This window comes from Dermacentor albipictus, chromosome 9 (assembly GCF_038994185.2).
Source record: "Dermacentor albipictus isolate Rhodes 1998 colony chromosome 9, USDA_Dalb.pri_finalv2, whole genome shotgun sequence".
Taxonomy (NCBI): Eukaryota; Metazoa; Arthropoda; class Arachnida; order Ixodida; family Ixodidae; genus Dermacentor; species Dermacentor albipictus.
In genome coordinates, this window is record NC_091829.1 from 108350266 (window position 1) to 108363936 (window position 13671).

The following is a 13671-nucleotide window of genomic DNA, read 5'->3' on the forward strand; positions in this document are numbered from 1 at the left end:
ACCTTAGTGAGTCAGAAATTTAAATTTTGTGGGGGAGGATTAAAATTTACCAAGGAATTTCCTCAGAGACGCGTAATTCAGTTTCTTGACATTTGCTTGATCTTGGAACAAAATCATGTTTTTGGGCAGTACTCCCCAAGATCTTCGAAGCCGTTGCTAAACTTTCAATCCAAGCAATGTCTCAGCAATCTGGGTTACCTAGCCTAAAAGAACGGATTCACGCTAACGCCGCTCTGTCAGACCATCAGAAAGATCGTCTACTGAGTGTCGTGAATGAATTTGTGGACTGTTTTTCAACGTCATCCAAAGCGCGTCGCACGTCCATCACAAAGCACCGCATCATTACGGACGAGTCCGCACGTCCTGTCCGTCAGCATCCCTACAGAGTGTCTCCAAAGGAAAGGGAAGCGATCAAGCATCAGGTGAGAAATGCTCCAAGACGACGCGATCCAGCCGTCCACCAGTCCGTGGGCAACCCCTGTAGTGTTAGTCAGGAAGAAAGACAACACACTACGCTTCTGTGTAGATTACAGAAAGTTGAACCGTGTCACCAAGCGCAATCTTTATCCATTGCCATGCATCGATGACACACTGGATCGTCTACAACATGCCATGTTTTTTTCTTCATTGGATCGTAAATCAGGGTATTGGCAAATCGATGTTGATGAACACGATCGTGAAAAAAACAGCGTTTGTGGCACCTGACAGGCTTTATGAGTTGAAAGTTTTCCCCTTCGGTCTCTGTTCGGCATCGACTGCCTTTCAGCTGAGGACGGATACCGTGCTTGCTGAACTCAAATGGCAACCCTGCCTCGTACACTTGGACAACGTCGTCGTGTTCTCAAGCACTTTTGACGAACATCTCGCACGACTCGAGATTGTCCTCGCTGCGATCCCTACTGCCGGCCTCACCATCAAGCTTGAAAAATGCTTCTTCGGCTTCCAAGAGCTCAAATTTCTTGGCCATGCCGTTGGTTCTCAAGGCGTCCGACCAGACCCCAACTAGTTAGCTGCTGTCGCCAAGTTTTCACCACCCACAGACAAGAAGGCTGTCCAACTCTTCCTTGGTTTGTGCGAATATTGTAGGCGCTTCGTCGAAGGATTCTCGAGAATTGTTGAGCCTCTTACACGGCTTACACGCGACGATGTGCCTTTCATCTGGGTGGACGCACAGCAGCCGTCGCAATACTTGCTTATTTCCACGAAGACCCTGACACTGAAATTCATACTGACGCCAGCAATTCTGGTCTCGGCGCAGTTTTTGTACACTGGCAAGCTGGTGCGGAACGAACCATTGCTTATGCAAGCCGCAGTCTCACCAAGGCTGAGAAAAACTACTCAACCATTGAAAAAGAATGCTTAGCGGTTGTGTGGGCAATTGTTAAATTCCTACCCTACTTGTACGGTAGACCCTTTAAGGCAGTCAGTGACACCACGCGCTGTGCTGGCTTGCCAACCTGAAGGATCCTTCAGGCAGACTAGCACGTTGGAGCCTGCGCCTACAAGAGTACGAGATTACAGTTGTCTATCGATCTAGAAAGAAGCACAGTGACGCTGCTTGTCACGCGCACCACTCCCTACAACGTCATCGGACCTTGACGATGACTTGCCATTTGTCGGCGTTATCCACGCCATAAAATTGGCTGAGCACCCGCGCGCTGACTCTGAGCTGCTGCCGCTTATCGAGCACTTTCAAGGAGTTGAAGGTGTTTTACCCCGCTCGCTCGTGCAAGGCTTATCATACTACTTCCACAACAACGTGCTTAACAGGAAATACTGTGGAAGCGGTCCCAATACGTACCTCCTTGCCGTGACGTCAGCGCAGCGCCAAGACATTTTGCAAGCGTGCCATGAGCCATGCGCGGGACACCTGGGATTCGCTAAGACATTCGAAAGGATACGACAGAAATATTACTGGCCCCGGCTTTATTCTTCTGTATAACGGTACGTGAAGACCTGCCGCGATTGTCAGCGCCGGAAGAAACCACCAGTCAAACCGGCCGACTTTCTCATCATGTAGACCCTCCTCAAGCACCATTGAAACAAATAGGAATGGATCCACTTGGGCCATTCCCACTGACCTCTTCCCACAACAGATGGATAGTCGTCGTTAACGACTACTTATCCCGGTACGCCGAAACCGAAGCTATCCCTCAAGCAAACTCGTATGAAGTGGCCAAGTTCTTTGTACGCCACATCGCCCTACGACATGGTGTACCGTCTGTTGTCATCACCAACCGCGGTACAGCATTTACAGGGGAACTTATGCAGGTCGTTCTGCAGCTGACGCATTGCTCTCATCGCAAGAGCACTGCGTATCAGCCTCAAACCAATGAATTAACTGAACGTCTGAACAGAACGCTGGCTGATATGCTCTCTATGTTGTCGACGTAGAGCACAAGACGTGGGACGAGATTTTAGCCTATGTGACTTTAGCATCTAACACTGCTGTACAGGAGACCACACAGTTTACGCCATTCGAACTTGTATACGGGCGCCACGTCACGTCAACACTTGACGCCATGCTACCTCTGGCTGATAATAGCCCGACCAGCGAGCACACGGAAGAGTTTGTACAAAGAGCCGAAGAGGCACGCCAGCTTGCACGGCATCGTATTCGGAGCCAACAGCATACAGAGACCCTTCGATACAACCAGGGTCGACGCGACGTCCATGACAATACCGGCGCCTGCTTGTCGGTCTGGACGCTCGTCCGTCGCCGTTGACTCTCGAAAAAGTTGATCAGCCGGTATTTTGGTAACTACAAGTTTACGCGCCACCTCACTGACGTGACCTACGAAGTCGTCCCCTGCAGTTCTGAGCCCGGTTCGCTCCGTCGTCGTCCTCGCGCTCAAATTGTTCGTGTAGTGCGCATGAAACCATACTATGCGCGTACGTGGACGACGAGATACACCTGAGGAGCTCCACATCTTACGTCGCTGAAATAACGTTTTGACGCGACCGAGACGATCGCTTTTCGCATGGGGGCAATTGACACAAAGCTGTGGGGCTCCTGCACCGCATAACAGCGCGCGCAAAGGTCGGCGCCATGAAAGACGATGAAGTGCGCAAGCGGCACGCTCTTTTTCTGGCCCGCCATTAAAGAGAAACGGCTCTTTTGTAACACCCCGTCTCCAATCTACGTTACAATATACAATTGGTAAAAGAGTCTGTCAATGTTTGTTTTCCTATCCAGGTTCTTCATTTGGTAGCCATGTCCGATTGGAGCGACTCAACTGAGGCGGCCGACAGCGACACTCGAGAAATCCTGCCGTGGTTCTCAAGGCCCTGGGTGAGTGGTGTCGTGTACTGAACCTGACCGCTTAGTTCAGTGGAATAATTGAGCCGTATTATGGACCCTGGGCATCCGGAAGGGTATCTACCAGCACACGGAAATTAGGCTTCTTTTTATGGGAGTCGCCATAGGATGTTGATGTGCATTGAATCGGATGACCATATAATCCTTGGTCTAGCTCTTTCAGTTCTGTTCTTAGAATTCCTACACACTATGTTGCATAGGCTGTAGCGCTATCCAACAACAGACATAGATAGTGCTCCGAATCACAATGGCAGCTCCTGATCACAATAAATGAGCTAATACAATGGGCTGAGAAAAATGGCTTTCGCTTCTCCACTAAAAAACTGTTACAGTGCAATTCTCGCAAAAACATGGATTGTACTTAGACGCCGTTCTAAAGCTGAATGATGTGGCGCTGCCGGTAAAACAAGAGTTTAAATTCTCTGGAGTAATCTTTGACAAAAAACAAACTTCGTGGCCCATAAAAAGACAAAGATTAAGACAAACAACGCATTAAATATTCTGAAAGAGTTATCCCATAAGCATTTGGGTTCCGACCGAGCGTACCTCTTATGTTAGGTCGGAACGTAGCATCTTACGTAGATCATACCTTCAGCTTCCTGGACTACGGCTGCGTAGCTTATGGCTCAGCCAGACACCCTTACATTGGACGACTTGATCGAATACATAACCTTGTGCTGCGACTGGCAAGTTGTGCTTACAGAGCATCACCTGCCCCAAGTTTATACGTTGACTGTATGAGCCTTTCTTGCAGCAACGCTGAGCATTACTCACTGTTTCCTGCGTACTTACAATTCATTCATCACTGCAGCACATATGGTACAACATCGTGACACAATGCAACTCAAGCGTACACTACACAAACTGAACGTGATTCGGCCCCTTACGACACCAGGAATACTCTTGACTTATGATGTTCCTGAAGAGATCCTGGAGGTTGCCTAAAGGCCACAAAGATTGCCCCCATGGTGGAATTTCACACAGCTATGTTACTGGACACTACCGCATCTAAAGAAATGACAACCCACAAGAATACATAATACAAGAGTTCTGAGCTATTCAAGAATGTAAAAATTACACGGAATTTCACACTGACGGCTCTAAAGCACAAGTATACGAAGGTGTCGAAAGCAGAACGAAAAATTGCGAAAATAGCATTCGGATAAATCATTTCGGTTCAGTCTACCACCGAAGTTTATGTGATATGGAGGGCAGTAAAAAAAGTACCACCGACTAAGCAGAAGAATGCTATTATTTGAGCTGATTCATTATGTGCACTCAAAGCTCTAAACTCCGCGTCTGAACCCATGCTTGGCGATTTCATAAACATGGTTTTAAAGGGGTACTAAAGGCAAATACCAAGCGAATGTGGACTGTTTAAATACCATTCCTGAAACCTCACAACGCTTGTCTCTTGCAAAAAAAATACTTAGTTTCCAAAAAAATTGGATCTGAAGGGTGCGTATACCTTTATCGCAATTCGAATCTCCCGCCACCCAACCGGGGGAGTGGGGAAGTTGCATACGCCATCACCACCCTAGCCACCATAATCACCTTTTGCTGACGTCAATGAGTAAAGCGGCGCCCGACAGACGGTGGCACCGAGCCAAGACAGAGTGGCGGATGAGGCGCTGCAGCTGCTCTTTGGTCAAGTGGCGTATACCGTTTGGGCATCCCGCGACATCACATGGAAGTTGAATTCTCTGCTCCTTGCGGTTTGTGCGAGTTCCGCGATTCAGCAAAACCAGAGCAGCACTACGCGATAGCTACTGAAGCGCGAAAGTGTGGGCGGCGCGGAGTCGAGCGTAAACGAAACCTTTCGACCGCCCGCGTCGTTGTCAGGGTTATTTCAATGAGTTATTTTTCCTAAAAGTGAAATATAGAACTGGAGAAGCAGTATTTTATTTCGTCTTATAATACAATACAAGGTAGTTTTGTGCAACGAGTGGTTGAGTACAAGGGACAGAATTTAACTGAGGAGTGCTTTCGTCATCGGGCAAGTACCTGAATACCCCAGGGGAGTCTCTAATCATGTCCTGCATTTACCTCTATATCTCGATAATAAAGGCTCTGTTCGCGATAATTTTGACGCCCTAAATATTCTACAGTGCTAATCTATCACTTTAGCTTGATGTAATATTTGCCTTTAATGTTCAGTTAATAACAAATAAATCACCATATGATTCTATTGGGTCCCGAGCCATGTTAGTATACCCGGGAATGAAGCAGCAGATAGATGCGCGTCCATGGCAGCGCACAAAGGCATAACTCACATAACACTTCCATACAAGGACAGTATCCGAGTGATTAGTAAGGCCTTGGCATCAAAATGGCAGCAATAATTTAATTAGTGCTTAAATAACAATTGCATGCGAATGAACCCCTGTTTGGCGAGTGGAAATCGTGCAGTCACCAAGAACGGTTCCATGAGGTGATCTTATGTCGACTTCGAATTGGGCAGACACATCTAGCACACAATTTTCTACTTCGAAAAGAAAACCCACCAACTTGCGAGAAATTTCATGAATCGCTTTCAGTAATTTACATTATTGTGACAAGCCCACATACTGAAACACAGAGGCGCGAACATTTGCGCACTTAGTATAACTTGCATATACCTTTACACCCGCCCTGTGACTGGCGCAGCATGACCTTAGTCGCTTTTGCGCCATTAAACCTGAATTGACTAACTTTGTCCTTCCTGTTGGCATGGAGCGTACCGCAGCTTCCACAGCGTCCATCAACTCACCATCGTCGGCGCGCTGTCGTGATTGCTTTTTCGTCATGCTATCTGTATGACGATGGCACTACTACCGTTGTCACATCGTCGGGGTAAATCTCGTGCCGTTGTACACCAAAGAAAAAAAATGTTCATAATTTGTGCCACAGTTACCGTCATTCCTTTGGTTTTAAAATGCTCTTCAATTGTCTCTGCAACAATCTTTTTTATCTTTACGCAGGATGAGATGGGCGCCGGAAATCGCGCGAAGCCTGACGACTCGTCCCCCTGGATGTGGTACTACAACCTCTCCGCCAAACAGCGACGCGCCGTGGACGAAAGGATCACGAATAAATTGGCCGCCAAGGCAGCGGAATTTCGCGATGGTCGAAGAGGTCGAGTTCACCTACGCGCCGTTCGAGTACCGCCCGCGCGACAGCTCGCTGAGCCCCAACGCTCCGCCGCCAAGGTGGCTCCGCGTGCCGGCGAGCAGCACGGTCGTCCCGGCTTCAGCCGAAGCGTCAACCAGCAAGGCGGGCCTCCCAGAGCCGCCTCGTGAGGCGCCTCGCGAGCCACCTCGCAAAGCGCAGCCTCACAGGCGAGTCTCGTTTCGACTGGCGGATGGCTCGGTCGCTTCGAGCTCCGACGTCGGTGGCCCGCCGACGGCGTCGGAGGGCCGCCTTGACATCAGTTCGGGCACCGACGTCGACGACGACGCTGGTGCGAGCGGGCGCGTCGCGCAGCTCTCCACGGTGCGGGAGAGGTCTGGCGCGTTGCCTCGCAGCGTCCGCGAGGAGGACGTCGACCGTGACAGCGGCGGCGACGTGGAGCGCGCCTCCTTCTCGTCACTCACGAGAGCCGACGTCATCCGAAAAAGGAGGGAGAGGATCGAAAGGCAGAGCAGCCACCTCGAGGAAATTTGCTCCGGGCGCCGCAGTTCCAGCGGCGAATCGAGCCGGAAGCGAAGCTTTCGCCGCTCGTCCGTCGTAGCGCCGACAGACCGCAGCGTAGCAGGTGATGCTGTCTGTGTCCTTGTGATGTTTTGTTTCGTTTTCATTTGGACGGGAAACAACTTTGATTGAATAGATGTTCATTGAACAGATGGCCCATGCTCTAATGGGGAAAAGGAAAGCGCGGACCTCGGTGGAAACACCTTTAAAAATTCTGAAAGGGATTCGCTTGCTGAAAGAGATGTAACGAAAATACGTTATAGCTTTGTCGCTTATATCTTTGCAACGCACCTTACTTTGGTATCGTTGTTTAGAGCCATTACTCAGTCACGCATGTGCCGCGTGCGTGGACGGCGCCGTTATGGCGCCACACATGACGTAATCGTAGCTAAATTCCGCTCGCTCGGCGTTCAGAGGCGCAGCTCGGCAATGCATACGTTAGTCCATCCGTTCGGGAATGGTCGCTTTTGAGAGAGCTCACTATTCCGCAGTGCTATCAAAACTCATCAACAAGGAGAAAGTAAGCGATATTCCAAATTATAACGTCAGAAAGAAGTAAAAAAAATGGACGTAGCATGATATCAGTGACAAGAAAACTTGGCATAGTACAAGCCAAGATATATGCACTGAAAGACAAGCAGGCTAATCTCATCAGTAATCTCGAAAGTACAGCAAAAGCAGCGGAAGAATTCCATTCTGATTGATGCGATCTGCTAGCAGTGGATGGCAGATTGTTTACCCTACTGCTGAATATATAATATCTAAAACGCTCGTTAATTAATCGTTACAAACCAATTAAAAAGAACACAAAGTATGTAAGATGCGCTTCTGAAGATTGCTGCTAACGATACGCAGTTGATTTCACCCGCATGGAAGGATCAAATTTTTTAAAACTTGGTGCACGACAGCTCGGACACCTTGTATAACACAGAGCGGAGAGAAGACGATGCCTACATTTGAACATTTTCAAGAAGGAACAAATTTGCTCGTGCCCCGCATTCATGCGTTCCCTGTGACAGGGGACACATCAGTCCCTTCGCTGCGAAACGTAGGCGTACACGTGGCAAACAGCCTTTTGAAGTTACTAAAAAACACGGGAACGTTTGCTCCGGAGGGCACGTAGCTCACGTATAGCGTTTAACTCTTTCGATGGCGGTGTACTCTCCCTTACAAATAGTATCTCCGTAGTGGATGCAGTCGAGTGCTCAACGCAAATTCGCGACAATCGACACTACTTGAATGGTTTACGCGACTTTATCGGTGGCTCAGTGAACCGTGGCGTTCTGCCGCAGTGCGTTAGTTCGCGAGTTCCATTCCTGGCCACAGTGGCCGATTCGAAGTCAGTCAAGCACTTTTGCTGTGGTGATGTGAATGACCAGACGGCCTTCGAGCATAAACCGATCCCTAGATATACAGGGAGAGAGAGAGAGAGGACAAAGATAAATAGCGTATGACCCTTACACACCCAACGTTGACGTTTCTCTACCACCATAGTTCTCATATGAAAAGACATACGTTCCCGTGTTATCATACAAGAATGTGGGTGTTTCCAAATAGGGATGGGTGAGAAATTGTATTCGTCCTCTAATCCCGGGTCGTCTGAGTAGCTTCCGCAGGAAGCTGTTGGCCAATCCTTCACCGGCGTCCAGAACGGAGGACCCGCTGCGTGGCTTGGAGCGGGGCCGGACTCCGCCTTCTTTGCGCCTCTCTTCGAACGACTGGGCGACCACCAGCTTCATGAGGCCACGGGCGAGAACCTCCAGAAGTCCTCTGCGCGTGTGGCACTCTACCCCGCACGGGGCCCCTCGTCGTAGGTTCGTCTCCACGCGAGACATCAGCACGACCGACTCGGCTGCCTTCCTCGGGACGCTCGTCAAGGCAGCGAGTGCCGAGAGGACGCCGCGCGCGGGCCACAGGTTGCAGGCCTTAGACCGTGGGGAGACGATCATCACCCAGCTGCTGCCCAAGTTTCAGGAAGGTACGTGGCTCTTCGAGGCACGTTGATGCACTCCCCTGTGGCGTTCCGCTGCTGAACGCGGGCACGCGGCCGTGATTCCGCGATGACGCGCTCGATGACAGTGTTCGAGAGGCACGACAGCTTCTCAGGGAGGCCTGGACGCGTCTTAGAGAAATGTTTTAACCGTGACACTACAGTATAGCGTAGAGGAAAGGTGTAGGTGGTTTCAATTTTCATGAGCTTTTCAAGGGCGCCCCGTTTCTCCTGTTAAGAATAACGTTCGTTCTTCGCTTGCATTACACTTATTAGGCAACAAAACGGCTTGAAAGCCCGCGTCAACGCGCAGCTCTCTCGCGACTGGCAGCAAGAAGGACAGTTCCCTCTGACGCTCCATTCGCAGCAACATTTGTTTCTTTAGTAGCAATATCGGTTGTGATTTACCGATTAAGGATTGATTTTTTACATTCCCTAGCAACGTGGCGGTTATGAGAATCGCGGTGACGAAAGGACCTCTGGAGTGCTTTTTTTTTTACTTCACAGGGATTTATTTTTAAATGAGCACGGACATATTACAGGCTGTTCTCTTCTTGCGTGAAATGAGTTGTCTGAAGTGTTAAATACCTTGTATGGCCCGAACGGCCCGATGTAGCAACATAGGAGGAAAAGGAGCGAGCCGGAGCGAGTATGAAGATGTCTCGATGGGGCCCTTCTCTCACGTGACCACTTGCGTCGTGCCGTCGCGATACGGTCACCTCCTGGGAAACTATATCGACACTGGTTGTGGAAAATAAATTATTTAGAGAGCTCTAACGCTTACTGCTATTTATAAGGTTTATAGGTGGCATACTTTCCTAAAAAAAAACAAAGTCTCACATATCCTGTCACCCTTTTGATGTGCACTCGGAGCTCAGCACACGAGTCCTACTTGCATTCAGCTTCCGGCGGAAATGGAACCGGGGCTGAGCAGCAAGGTGCTAGAGACAATTTAGACATAAGAGGCAGAGGAGGCCAGCAGCACTGATGAGAGGGGGCGGTATCCGGGCTGGCTCTCACCTGCGCAGACCATCGCCTCATGCTCGAGATGAGGCCATAGTGAGAAAGCCCGTTAACCCTGAATTCGGTGTGCGCCATGTTCTAGCAAGGGAGTTCGACAACTTTCTGACTAACCTGATGGAAGGACAAACCGCCGGCATGTGACTCGAGTTGCAGAGTTTTCCTTCGTTCAGCGGCTTCACGTTGGTCATCCACAAACAATTGCTCTCGCTGAGTGGGCTTGCCGATATTGAGCCCCGTCTGACTTCGCGACGGTTCGTCTCTTCTCTTTTTAGGATATAGGCTGCTTTTTACTCATGTATTGCAACGCACATGCTACGCCATTATTATTCTTTGTTACGATATTCTAGGGCAAGTTGTATGCGTGAAATACTTATTTATATTACACAGAAAATGAATTAAAATTCTAGTAACTGACATTCAAAAAGTAACATTTCTTGAAATAATAAAGAGATGAAATAGGGTATAGTGTAAGCAAAATCCTAACAGTATACTTATTTGCGTTAGAAAAACTTTACTTCAGTTTCTTTTGCTGTAGGGTTTCGCTGCAGGCAGTGCTAGAAGACGTGGCGAACATTAACAGAAGTTGCTCAGTAATGAATGTTCTGAACGACGAACCGTGACATATGCTCTGAATTTCATCTCCCAAAGTAAACATCCCTGCACATCACTTCTTTGCAATCCTCTCTGTAAACAACTGCTTAAAAATCGGCCGTCCATATCGAAACAATTTCCATTGGTTCTGAGGGCCGTGGCAAATGAGTTTCAGATTAGTTTCAAAGACGTGATGGAAGTTATGGCAATAGCATCGCTCCCATGAGATCTTCGCCCAGTAAACTGATTTTCCTTCAAATCCATAAACAGTAAGCGCAATCCAAGTGTAGCGATTACACAACACTTTTCTCCCGCAATACATGTATCTATCAATTTCATTTTTCTATAATGTGTTAAAATCCACCACAGCTCTATCATGTGCAGCTCACGATACAATCCTTGAAAGCTACCGGAAATTGAGTAAGAACAGTAGCCTTCTTAAAGCTAAAGCTTACGGCATTCTCCTAACCTTTAATCATATCCTAGAAAATAGAATACAGCAAGCTGTTTTATATACACGGATTGTCTAAGTGTCGTAACCGGACTATATTCGGTTAGGCACTCGCGCAGCGCGGTTTTAGAGTGCAGCTCTTGGGCGCCCGTCCCTGCGGCGAGCGTCGGCGTCCCTCGTAACCGAGCGAACGCGGAGCGCAGTGTGTGATGAAAGACGGCGCAAGCGAATAGAGGCGAGGAGGAAAGCGGAGGAGGAGAGTGCTGCGGAACCATGAGGCGGAAAGGGAGGAAGAGGGCATGGCGAAAGCGCGAGGCGAAAGCGTAGTGCCGCACAAGACTCTGGCTTCGAGATTGCGCCAGAGTAGCGCGCATTGTGTGTTCACCGGTGACGTCACCGTACCATATATGGAAACAAAGCTTTGCATGAGCGGAGATCTCTCTGCGCGACGGCTGCTATGAATCGCGCCCGCGCGTCACCCACGCTCTGCCTCTCGTGATCTCCCGACTAGAGAGGCAGTCACGCCACGATTCACTCCGTTTGCAACGTGCTGCACAAGACATTGTCCGTGTCCGCCAATATATCGCGAAATGAAAACACGTATAGAGCTGCGCTCAAATTTCACATTAAGGAGCATCGTAATTGTCGATGAATTTTTTTTATATAAGTGTTCTAAAGTATATTCACTGGTCAAAGACAGCCATTGTAATATGCTGGGTTCCAGGTCACTGTGGTATGCTAGGAGATGAACTAGCAGACCAGAATGCGACAAAATCTGTTTTATGTACTGTGAAAGATGTCAAATAGGTTGCAAGTAAGATGTGAAGAGATTTGTACGCCAGAGGCAAAAAAACCGCTGACACAGAGCGGGATATGAAATAAGATGACTTAGTAAATCCTCTATTGTGGAAGAGTCCTGTACTGAAGCTTCTTAGGCTATCAGAAGTAGCTCTCTGTAGATTACGAATGGACACACACGCACGCACGTACGCGGAACGCTCGTGCATATTTTAATGTGGGAGACTCGCCAACCTGTCAGAAATGGGGAGAGCAACTAACTGTTCGGCATATTTTACTTGAATGTCCGCATTTTCATGATGACCTTTATTTTAAACGAGTTGTTACGCATCATATTTCTCGTCACCCTGCCCAGTTTTCGTCAGATGAAGGAATGCTTCCTGCTTAAAGTGTTTCAAAATACTCTGAAATAGTGAACTTTTTTTAAGCGTATCATTTATGATCCATCACTAGACTTTCTCTTCGGTGAGCAAGCACTGCAATAACATGCTCTTATCGTGGCTTTACACGCAACTGTGTGAGTCACGCTTATGGATGTTAATGATATCGGTCTTAGACTTTCTAATTTTACCATTTTTCCTTGTTTTGTGATCATGATTTTATGCGCTGTTTTCAATTGTTGAGCGACAGCGCCCTTCTCGCGGCAGTCGTTCATGTATAGGGTAATCGCCTTTATAGAGAGATCATCGAGAATCCGTAGCATTTTGTTGCTGATGCCATCGGAGCTGGGAGCGGATTCGGGCGCAGGTACTGCAGTGCCTGTCTAACTTCTGCTTACTTCAAAGGTACACCCGTGAGCAAAATTATACGGATCACGGGAGCGCATGCCAAACTGCATCCAAACGCCGTCTACCGACGCAGTGCCTGCTCTCGAGAGTGCCGCTAGAGCAGCTGTGCGCATGCGCGTCCCATCATATCCGCTGGCGTGACATGTAGATTTCCCTGACGTCGCTTTGGTGCTCCTAGACTAAACGTCTACTGGGCGTCGTTTTCGCTCCTCCGTCGCATCTGGGCCATTGTTTTACGCAGCGGCTGCGGCTGGGCTGGTACGTGCATATGCCGCGCTTCGCTTTCATTCTTTCTTTGGGGGAACTATCGCACGCCGCACTGCCTTCTCTGACGCCTTTAGATGACTCGCACAAAGTGGCCTTCTGCGGCTTTGTGTTATACCCGCCGTGGTTGCTCAGTGGCTATGGTGTTAGGCTGCTGAGCACGAGGCCGTGGGACCGAATCCCGGCCACGGCGGCCGCATTTCGATGGGGATGAAATGCGAAAACACCTGTGTGCTTAGATCTAGGTGCACGTTAAAGAACCCCAGGTGGTCGAAATTTCCGGAGTCCTCCACTACGGCGGGCCTCATAATCAGAAAGTGCTTTTGGCACGTAAAACCCCAGAATTCATTCATTTTTGTTATCTCGAACTGTTCCAATGCTTGCTGCCGCAGGTAGAAGCAAGGTTTTGCAATCGGTGTCTGTCGTCGCGTTAAGAAGTAGAACTGAGCTGCAGGGGCCACTATGCTCCGCAAGCAGCAGGATGCTAAATTGAGAAATTAGCAGCACCGTACTGCGTTTATTTATTCAAACCCTTCAACAAAGCTTGAACAAGAAATGCACGCGAGGGTGCCACTACAGACAGCAGCGGGAACGCTGACACGTGTGCGAGAATATAAAATCAGGTGCAGCTGTGCGGTGCACGCTGCCGTGAAGTTCCAAATACCGTTGCCCCCTTTCGAAAACACCCCAGATTTTCCAGGGTGTTTGTCCAATATGTATCACGCGTGTTTCTGATAAATGTAAGATCCGGCGTAGCATCGATGCTAACACTATTGCC

The 13671-nt window shown here is 48.9% G+C and overlaps 2 protein-coding genes across 2 annotated transcripts in view; both read left to right on the forward strand.

The window, feature by feature from the left end:
- Nucleotides 1-6853, forward strand: part of LOC139049606 (uncharacterized) — a 32143-nt gene extending 25290 nt beyond the window's left edge. Inside the window, exons 5-6 of the mRNA XM_070525212.1 lie at nt 3197-3292; nt 6280-6853. Of these exons, the coding sequence (XP_070381313.1) occupies nt 3197-3292; nt 6280-6597 (414 nt within the window). The 3' untranslated portion in view covers nt 6598-6853. The remainder of the gene's footprint in view (nt 1-3196; nt 3293-6279) is intronic.
- The window catches only part of LOC139049605 (uncharacterized), a 31733-nt gene continuing 24914 nt past the window's right edge, over nt 6853-13671 (forward strand). Inside the window, exons 1-2 of the mRNA XM_070525211.1 lie at nt 6853-7052; nt 8596-8966. Of these exons, the coding sequence (XP_070381312.1) occupies nt 8726-8966 (241 nt within the window). The 5' untranslated portion in view covers nt 6853-7052; nt 8596-8725. The remainder of the gene's footprint in view (nt 7053-8595; nt 8967-13671) is intronic.